The sequence below is a fragment of the Alosa alosa genome, chromosome 11 (assembly GCF_017589495.1).
Source record: "Alosa alosa isolate M-15738 ecotype Scorff River chromosome 11, AALO_Geno_1.1, whole genome shotgun sequence".
NCBI lineage: Eukaryota > Metazoa > Chordata > Actinopteri > Clupeiformes > Clupeidae > Alosa > Alosa alosa.
This window is the reverse complement of record NC_063199.1, coordinates 27,014,414-27,024,413: the sequence shown is the minus strand read 5'-3', so window position 1 is coordinate 27,024,413 and position 10,000 is coordinate 27,014,414. Positions and strand designations below refer to the sequence as shown.

The following is a 10,000-nucleotide window of genomic DNA, read 5'->3' as shown; positions in this document are numbered from 1 at the left end:
CTCACTCTCCTCTCCTTTTCCTTCAGACTCTATTTTAATTTAAATGACATCACAAGATGAACAGGCCCCTGAAAAAATACCTCCTTCCCCCAATTAATTTACTGCCATTCCCCATTGATCCAGTGATTTGGGTACGCCACGGCCGGTGAATTGAGCAATTTTCACTCCAGACTTCCAGGCACTCCTAACAACTACTGTCGGAGCAGTGCAGTCAAGAGTAGCGCATGAATGGAGGAAAGAAGTGAAAAAAAGGAATAAAGACAGATACAGAAAGATAGATAGAAGGAGAGAGAAAAGTCAGGCTGACGTGACGCAGGATCTAAAAGCTGCTTGCCTGGCCCTGAGGCTGTCTGATATGTCAGCCCTCATGAGCAGGAAGTGACAGGGCCTGCTGCAGTCTGCAGTCTTCCAAACGCAATGCGGCTTGATTATTCGCCGCTGACCTTGACCGCTGACCTTAGTAACTATGTTGTATTTTCATTGGCTGCAGTGCAGCTTGGGCAGTGTGCAGCAGAGTTGCGTGTCTGTTTGGGTGCATGTTGGGGGTTCTATTCAGTATTCGGACCTTGTGCTAAACGAGTGTGTACACCCACCGTAACGGTCACACACAATGTGTGTGTTATGATTCAGCCCTTCTGAGCACCATAAGCCGTAACAGGATGAGGAGATTTGATATGTGCCCTGCCCATTGGAGGGGCCATGCCGCCCAGGGACCTGGTGTGAGGGTGCAGGGGTGCGGAGGAGGATGGAGGAGGGTGTGTGGGGGGGATGAGGAAGAGGAGGGGGCGGTGTTCCCTCCCCGAGGAGCAGCCAGCAGACTCGTCAGGGCCTTGCCTTTGATCACTGGCTTTGCTCTGTGCACACTGCAGTCTCGCTCCATGGCGGAATGGGTTGGAAGTGGGACGGGGGGGGGGAACAGGAGAGAAGAAAGAGGAGAGGAGTGGGAGGGAGAGAGGGAACAGTTAATGCTGATTTACCTCACTGAACACAAGTCAGCCGGCAGTCAGCAAAGAGGCTCATCTCAGTGCTCTAATGTCAAGTAATAATAACTTTATATGGTCCATATGCTGGAGTCCGGTGGTGATAACTCTTTATATTGTGCGAAAAAGTGTGAGTACTGGGCTCCTCATAGTCCGTGTATATCGTCCATATTAAATGGACACGTTACAGTGTGTGTGTGGTGTGGTGTGGTGTGGTGTGGTGTGTGTGTGCGCGTCGCGTCGCGCGCGTGTGGTGTGGTGTGGTGTGGTGCGGTGTGGTGTTTGTGTGGTGTGTGTTTGTGTGTTTGTGTGTGTGTGTGTGTGTGTTTGTGTTCTATCTACCCTTGTCCCCAGGTTACGGTTGCGGGGAAGAGGGTAATTGGGTCCATCCATCTCTATGCATATGTCTGCTCACATAGCTTATAAAGTATTGCTCCAAGTATTACTTCAAATGGTTTTAAACAAAGCAGGAGGTCACCAAACCTCAGTCCGCCTTTATAATCATCTGGATCTGGTACAGTGTGTTTGGTTAATATTGGGTAACAGGGGGTCTGTAGTTCCCAGACTACTCTTGTTATTGTGGCTGGTGGGGGGCCACAGTACTGAGTTGCCTTTACTACTCATTAAGATAGTAGTCTGTGGTCTTGCTGTCTGTCTGATGTCTGTGGTCTTGCTGTCTGTCTGACTTTGGGTCCTAATAACTAGACTAACCAAACTGGGTTTTGTTGCCTTATAAAGTTCACTGCTATTAGTTTAAGTTCATGTTTGTGTTAAATAGTTACCTCTGGAGCCATTGCATTATTATTCATAGCGTTTTCAATTTGTTTTTTAGCAGAGAGACTTTCCCAAAAAGTCTAGTCGGAGAGTTGTTTTCTCTTGTGAAATTGCATATGCTGTGGGATTCACACCATATCCATCTTTTCATAGATATTCATGAACGTCTTTTTGTGCTTGCATGTACTTTCTCCAGTCCAAAATGTGAAATTCAAATGCTCTGAAGGAGAAAAAAACAAGTGCTGCAACTCAGTTAAACACTATTACCAATTCACTTTGATAAAGGGTTGCTCTGATTACACGAAGTCAAAATAGAAAGTTCCTTTTTAAGTTTGCTGCAGAGCACTTCTTGAACTGATTCTCCTTTACTGGTGAGTTACTGTGCGCTAATGTGGAGGGATGGGAATCGCAAGTGAAGTGTGTATGTAGGTGTTAATGAATGTGCCTTGCCATTTCCAAGTGGTGTTCATGTTTTGTCACAATGTTGTGTTTGTCAGTTAGTTTTAGTGTAGTTATTATGCATTTGGAGTGTTGGTGCAGATCTGAGGTAATGTTGTATGTTGATGCTGGTTGGTGTTTCGGTGTGTGTGCATAATGGTGCAGCTTGCCACACTGTTGTCACCCAAACCTGGGTAAGACTAAGCCTAAGAGGTAAATCTCCTAAAAGTATAGCCCTTTGGCTTTGTTTTGCTAGGATACTCAAGCAATTGGGCTTTTTAAGTAGGAAGTTTACCTAGCCTGGGTGAACTCAGATTAATCTGTTCATGAATCTTTTTTTGGAATTGAGTAAACAACTGCATTTAAAATAATTGTTTACAAGAAATACGTGTTTGCTGGGCTTCGGAAACGATTAGAGTTTAATGCGCCAATTTAAGTTTAACATAAAACGTAGACCACTTTAGTCTTGTGTTTCACTGAGTTCAGTTATCCATGTCACTAAACCACACTTGGAGTTCTCCTGCACGTTTGTCATACAGTTTGAGCGAGCTCACATAGCATAGAAGATGTAGGCTAATAATCAACATTCCAGTTCCCAATTGATCATGCAGGATTTCTGGCATGTCGTGCTAGTGTGAGCAGTTAGAATGTGCACTCTGAGCAGGTAAAACATGCAGTGTGCACTGTTAGAACATGCAGTGTGAGCAGTTAGAACGTGCAGACTGAGCCGATAGAACATGCAGTGTGAGTAGATAGAACATGCATTCTGAGCAGATAGAACATGCAGTGTGAGCAGTTAGAACGTGCAGTGTGAGCACAGCCATTGTAAACGAGTGAAAAGTGTAATGTGATACATTACCTCATACATTACTGAGAGAAATAGAGGTGGTGGTTTCCCCCACCCACGGTCCATTTCCCCTACGACCCATTCCCCCCTGTGTCTTCTCTGGAGCTGGGCTGGGTTGGAGCCCACTCCTCATGTCAAACTCCAGTGCCACAGCCTGCTTCAGATGGTTCACGTTATCTCTCCCGCCCCAGAGGGTCAAGGCCGCCACTGTCTGTTCGTGGTGACCTTCAGCTCCAGCAGTCCAGCTACTTGTCTGACAGGCTCCACTAATGTCCCCGTGGACAGTGGTAATTGGAGGACATAATCTGCTTTCAATATCAAAGGCACCATCACCTGTTTGATGTTACTCGAATGTGGGCAAAACTGGCCACTTATTTCTGGCTGGATCTTGGAAGAAAAGGAGAGGGAGAGAAAAAATGGTTAGTTTATTTTTATTTCTTTATATGTCTCTTTTTCATCGTTTATTTTATGCTTCTGTTTCTCTACTTCTGATAGTAGTGAAGGAGTGAGGAAGAGTGAAGGAGAAGTGAATGTTTGGGGAAGAGAAATTGGATGTGTTTGATGTTTAGTGGCGGCTCTGGTTTCCCCCACCCACACACACACACACACACACACACACACACACACACACACACACACACACACACACACACATATACACACACACACACACACACACACACACACACACATATACACAGACACACACACACACACACACACACATATACACAGACACACACACACACACACACACACACACACAAACACACACACACACACACACACACACACACACACACACACACACACACACACACACACACACACACACACACACACACACACACACACACACACACACACATATACACAGACACACACACACACAGTTTAGTGCTCACATGCTCTGATAAAACAAAACATCGGAGAGATCCAGAGATCTGTCCCTGCCCCATGCCGATAACACAGAGAGCTGCAGAGATGTTTTTTATGAGGAACATTCTAGAAGATGCTTTAAGTGTTTCTGAATTAAAGAGATTATTCAGTTAGGTTTAAGCAGATGCAGTTTAAACAGATGATTCAATGTAAAGTTTGAACAGATGACTCTGTTCAAACTTTCATTCTCATTCAAAGTTTAACAGATGATTCAGTTTAAACTGATGATTCAGTTCAGATGTGCACAGTATGACAAAACTGTATGCGTGATCAGTACAGAGGAACTAGTGGTGTGCAACCACACTGAAATAGATACTGCCCAAGACCCATCAATATACAAACATATGATCTAAAGGCTCAGCATGCACTTAGTTAATTAAGCGTTTATTTGTTTGTTTATTTTCATTGAGCTATTGATTGCATTGACATTGTTTATTATTGCTATTCTCCTCAATGCAGTCTTACCAACATTTTAAAACTGGTCACTGTTAATTTTAACTATTGTATTGTTTTTATTTGTAAGTCGCTTTGGACAAAAGTGCCTGCCAAATCACATAACCATATGAAATGATCATGTGCATGTTGAGTGAAGGGGGAGAGGCAAAGGCATAATAAAGACTTTGATTTCTGGCCCAATTTGTATACTCTGAAAGACAAGATTACAGAGGGAATTAGTCACTGAATCAGACACAGCTACATCTAAGGCATGCAAGATGCATAGCAAACAGAAACCCAAGCCCATTTTGTTGTGGATTATGAAGTGGAGAAAAAGGAATGCACTTTAGAGGTTAGACTCAAGTAAGTGAGTGCAAGAAAGTATGTCCAAGGATTCACACTAAAGGACTAAAGCCGGAACAATGTCTTCCAGGAGCTGGACTCAGGCTCGGAGTCAGAGGAGAGTTCTGACGAGGACAGTCTCGTAAACGGGGACAGCGGTGACCGGTGGCTGAAGACAGGACGCGGCTCCCCGCGGCGGGAACCCGGAGTCTCCGTCCAGACCCCGTTGTCCTGTACTCCTCGAAATGGCCACACCCCGTCCATCTTGAGGGGCGAGGGTCACGGCACGCCTGAGGAGGACAAACACAGAATGAAGGTCAAAGACCTCCACAGGCAGTGCCTGAGGTAAGCTGCTGCTGGTTACGCTCTCATATCAAGCAAGCATGCAAGAACATCAAGCAATTTGGAATATAAGTGTTATGCCCAAATGTGTTACAGTAACCACATGTGTCACTTATAGTGTCACTTATAATGCTTATAGGCAAAGGCTATTCCCAGTTTGCTAAACCGCTTCACAAAAGTACAGTTGCTGTCATTTCAGGCAGATTTTCAATTGGTCTGTCTATGACCCGGCATGTAAAGACATGACAGACCAGATGTACTTGGACTTTGTTTGGTTGGTTGTGTTTTCAATTGCCTGTGTGATTTCTGTGTGAATCTGTGTCACTGTGTTTGTGTGTGATGGACTGTGTGTGTGTGTGTGTGTGTGTGTGTGTGTGTGTGTGTGTGTGTGTGTGTGTGTGTGTGTGTGTGTGTGTAATGGTACACTGTCCTGTAGCTCCCATGAGGAGGGTCATCGCAGTATGGTGGATCGGCTCCTGGAGAAGTTCGGTTCCTGCATCCCACACCACGACCCCCGGCTGTACGCTGCTGCCGCCGCCAACACCAGCTCCATCGCTGGCTACTCCATCCTGGCCTTCCCAGACTTCTGGGGCCATCTCCCCCCACCAGGGCCAGAGCCCATGGCCATCCGAAGACCCAATGTGCAGAGGTACAACAGGGCTGCGGCCTTGTTTATTCTGTTTGTTTATTTGTTTGTTTATGGGGTCAGCGTTTTATTTTGCTATTTGCCTTATTTCCATGATTTGCTAAATAGGATAGCTCATCCCACTAATGTACACTCACACATGCTGGATTTGTGACTTTGAGTTTGATGTTGAACTCCTCCATGACTGCTCAATACCATCTTACACAAAGAAGTACAGTAATTAGCCATTAGCCTATGCACCCAGCACAGGACAATATTATATTGGTATTGATGTACAGACTGCTATAAGGGAGCCTTTAGTATAGGAGAAATCAGATTGAGGCAAAAATGTATAAAAGAATAGTCCAAAGTTTCGTCCCTATACATTGAGTCACACACACACACACACACACACACACACACACACACACACACACACACACACACACACACACACACACACACACACACAAAAGATTCACCGGCATACTCACTGCCATGAGATCTATCATACGGTGAGATCCATCACACATGAGAATATTGCTAGGCATTACTGTGCTTGCAACACACTTTTGTGAAGTATAGAAAATGAGATGAAGGTGTTTTGAGTTCCCTTGCTGTCCTCTTTATGCGAGTTAATGAGTGTTTCACCAAAATGCAGCTGGCACATGTTACACGCTGGTAGATCAAGTCTTCCTGTAGTCGTCTTGTTTTTTGCCTAATGCCCATTGTTAGAGAGATGTAAGCCTAATTTATTCTTCCCAGGTATTGGAGTTTAGGGCAAGATTATAGCGCTATGAGGGAAATCTGCCATGCGATTTCCCCACATTAGACTGCAAATAGAGACCTGGGGGGAACAGGGAGAGACAACCATTACTGGGCAGAATGTCGGAGAGCATTCAATCAGCAAGTTTTGAGACTGACTGTATTTGCATGTGTTTGCATGTGAGCTTATAACATAAAATGGCAGAGCAAGCCATGTGGACTTAATTCAAACATCCCAAACGAAGTGCGGCCTGCGAGAGCGAGAGCTTTGTTGTGGGGATTTGAGCAAAGTTGGATCTCTGAGGGGCTGTGTTGTTCTCTTAAAACCACAGACCCTGGGCTCTCCCGGGTACCACGAGGCTGCTGCAGTCAGCCTATGATCTTCAGCCGGCCTCTCATCACTCCTCTCCTCTCTGGGTTTGTGTGGAGCAACCAGAGGCGCTCGGAGAGCTCCTCGCTTATTAAACACACTTTCAAACGACGTCTCTAATTATGCAGCCCACTCTCTTTGCTTGAGAAACTTTTCTCTCTCTCTCTCTCTCTCTCTCTCTCTCTCTCATTCTCTCTCTCCCCTTCCTCCCTCCCTCTCTCTCTTCCCCCTCCTCGAAGAACTCTCCCATGTGCAGGAGAGAGATTGGGATGTAGCAGACAGTTATTTCACTCATTTATTTTATTTCACAGTTCAGTGTGCTCGCTCAGAGCTAAGATAAGTCAGTGATGGGTCTATTTAGTGTCATTCCAGCCGCAGAGAGGTTTCTCTGACTCAGAAATAACATGCGCGACAGCCGGCAGCATTGTGGTGGCTCGGGCAATTTGCTTCTGTCTCAATCATTGTGCACAGTATAAAACAAAAATATGACTTTCTTCAGTGAGTATAAGTTGTTGTCATCATTTTCATATTTTAGAAACTATTGAAAATGTAATCACCCTTGGGATCCTGCTCCCTGTAGAGTCAATCTGAAATCACAATGTATGTAATTGTATGATTTTATGGATGATGAAGGCTAGATTAGAAAATGGCTGATATATCTTCCACACATCACCTGTAGAAATGAAAGATATGTCATTAATATGTCATTAGCATCTATGGTATGCTCAGACAAGCACTGTGGGAAGGGCATTCTGAAAGCCTTGGGCTGATGGTGTCAAATCTTAACAAGCCGGCTTATCTCCACCACAAAAATGTCTTCAATTGACAGTGTCAGAGCAGTTTGGATATCAAAAAAATACTGGTGAAATGTTGTAGAATATGGATAACTAGTATGGAAATCTGTTGAAAAGGCAGAAATTCATCTTTAAACTGGTGCAATAGTGTTTTTATTTTTCCAATTCTGGTCAAACATATGCAACATACATAATTAAACAATAAATACACATTTATTAAATAGTAATACATGATATAAATGCATTTAACCTTTCTTAGCATTCTCTAGCACTCTAGCATTCAACTCATCATTAAGCCCAGAAGTTAAAATATGTTCCAGATCTCTAGGTAAAGATGACAAGGCTATGACGCATATGAGGGAAGGAAAGTGTGTGTGTGTGTGTGTGTGTGTGTGTGTGTGTGTGTGTGTGTGTGTGTGTGTGTGTGTGTGTGTGTGTGTGTGTGTGACTAATAGGCCAGTGGTGCGACACACACACAAGTGTACACACACACACACACACACACACACACACACACACACACACACACTCCACAGATAACAAATCACCTTTTAATTTTATATTTCTCTTTTTCAGAAAGAAAGTGCTGGAAGATATCCAACGGTTTCTATGCCCTGAAGACATCATTAATAAAGTTGTCTTTGACTTGGAGGATCCTAGGTAAACTGTTCCTTTAAAGTCAGCCTGTCTGTCTGTCTAATGTCATGCTGTCACATCGACATGTGCAGCCACAGAGTGATCAAACTGCATTCTCTAACCCATTTTAGGATCAAGGAAATCTCAGGCAGGCAGAAAGCATTTGAAGAAATGGTTGAACAGACAGTGTGTGTGTGTGTGTGTGTGTGTGTGTGTGTGTGTGTGTGTGTGTGTGTGTGTGTGTGTGTGTGTGTGTGTGTATGAAGATTGCAAGTGCAAAGGCTTACATAGGAAGAGTAAAACATTCTCAGTCTGTGGTTTTGGGAATTTTTTAACTTCTTTCATGCCTCTCTCACTATCTTCGTTTCTCCCTCTCTCTATCTCCTGGTTGTCCATCTCTCTTTCTCCCTCTCTCTCCCTCTCTCTACTGGTTGTCCATGTCTCTCTCTTCCTCTCTTTCTCCTTGTTGTCCATGTCTCTTTCTCACTCTCTCTCTCCTTGTTGTCAACGTCTCTTTCTCCCTCTCTCTCTCTCCTGGTTGTCAATGTCTCTTTCTCTCTCCTCTCTCTCTCTCTCTCCTTGTTGTCCATGTCTCTCTCTTCCTCTCTTTCTCCTTGTTGCCAATGTCTCTTTCTCCCTCCCTCTTTCTCTCCTTGTTGTCAATGTCTCTTCTCCCCCCTCTCTCTCTCCTGGTTGTCCATGTCTCTCTAGTGCTCAGTGTTCCTCTGACCACAAGGACTCCCTGCGTTTCTTCTCTCAGTTTGAGTGCGGCAACCTGCGGAAGGCTGTGCACGTGCGCAGGTATGACCTCGCTCTCCTGCCCACTGAGATGGTGTTTTGGGCCCCCACCGTCGACTTCAAAGCAGCGCTGCCTGGAAGACGCTAGGGTTAGTCAAGGGTTATGCTTAGGGTTAGGGATAGGGTTAAGGTTAGGGTTAGGTGCCTTGAAGTCGACGGTTGGGGGCCCAAAAGACCATCAAGCCCTACTGAGGCTTGCCCTCTGAAATACCACACGTACCTCTGACACTTAAATGGATACTTAAATTAATTTCCTTGCCTTGCTTTAATTTGCCTTGATTGAATGGCTAATACAATTTGGTGTGAAGCAAGCCATTGTCCAGTGCTGTCATTGACCTGGCCTTTATTCCACAGCTATGAGTATGATCTGATTCTGAATGCTGACGCCAACACGTCGCAGCACCACCAGTGGTTCTACTTTGAGGTGAGTGGTATGGTAGCCAACGTGCCCTATCGCTTCAACATCATCAACGGTGAGAAGACCAACAGCCAGTTCAACTATGGTAAGAAGCAATGCTTTCACACACTCTGCCATTTCAATACTGCTGCAGGTCTAACAGTGGTCACTCAGACAGCAAATTTTGCTTGAGTCCTCATTAACCAGGCCACGCCTTAAGTCCTCAGAAAGCTATGTACGTCAGCATATGTTTAATTCTGAAAAGGTTGATGATATACTGTAGACATTAGAGTGAGCAATATGGTACATTCATATGGGGCGGTGGTAGTGTAGTGGTTAAGGAGCTGGGCTATCTGTTGGGTTCAGTTTCTGGGTTCCACCATTGTTCCCTTGAGCAAGGCACTTAACCCCGAGTTGCTCTGGGGAGAATGGCCCTTGCAATATAATTGCATGTATGTACATCCACAATCAAGAAATGCATGCAAGACTGCATGTGTTTCAGTACAGAGTCGTTCGGT

General features: G+C 44.7%; 1 protein-coding gene across 1 annotated transcript in view; it reads left to right on the top strand.

Moving 5' to 3' along the window:
- The window catches only part of LOC125302820 (cytosolic carboxypeptidase 4), a 137,782-nt gene that overhangs the window by 57,310 nt on the left and 70,472 nt on the right, over positions 1-10,000 (top strand). Inside the window, exons 13-17 of the mRNA XM_048256140.1 lie at positions 4,847-5,100; positions 5,534-5,746; positions 8,228-8,311; positions 8,999-9,088; positions 9,440-9,588. Of these exons, the coding sequence (XP_048112097.1) occupies positions 4,847-5,100; positions 5,534-5,746; positions 8,228-8,311; positions 8,999-9,088; positions 9,440-9,588 (790 nt within the window). The remainder of the gene's footprint in view (positions 1-4,846; positions 5,101-5,533; positions 5,747-8,227; positions 8,312-8,998; positions 9,089-9,439; positions 9,589-10,000) is intronic.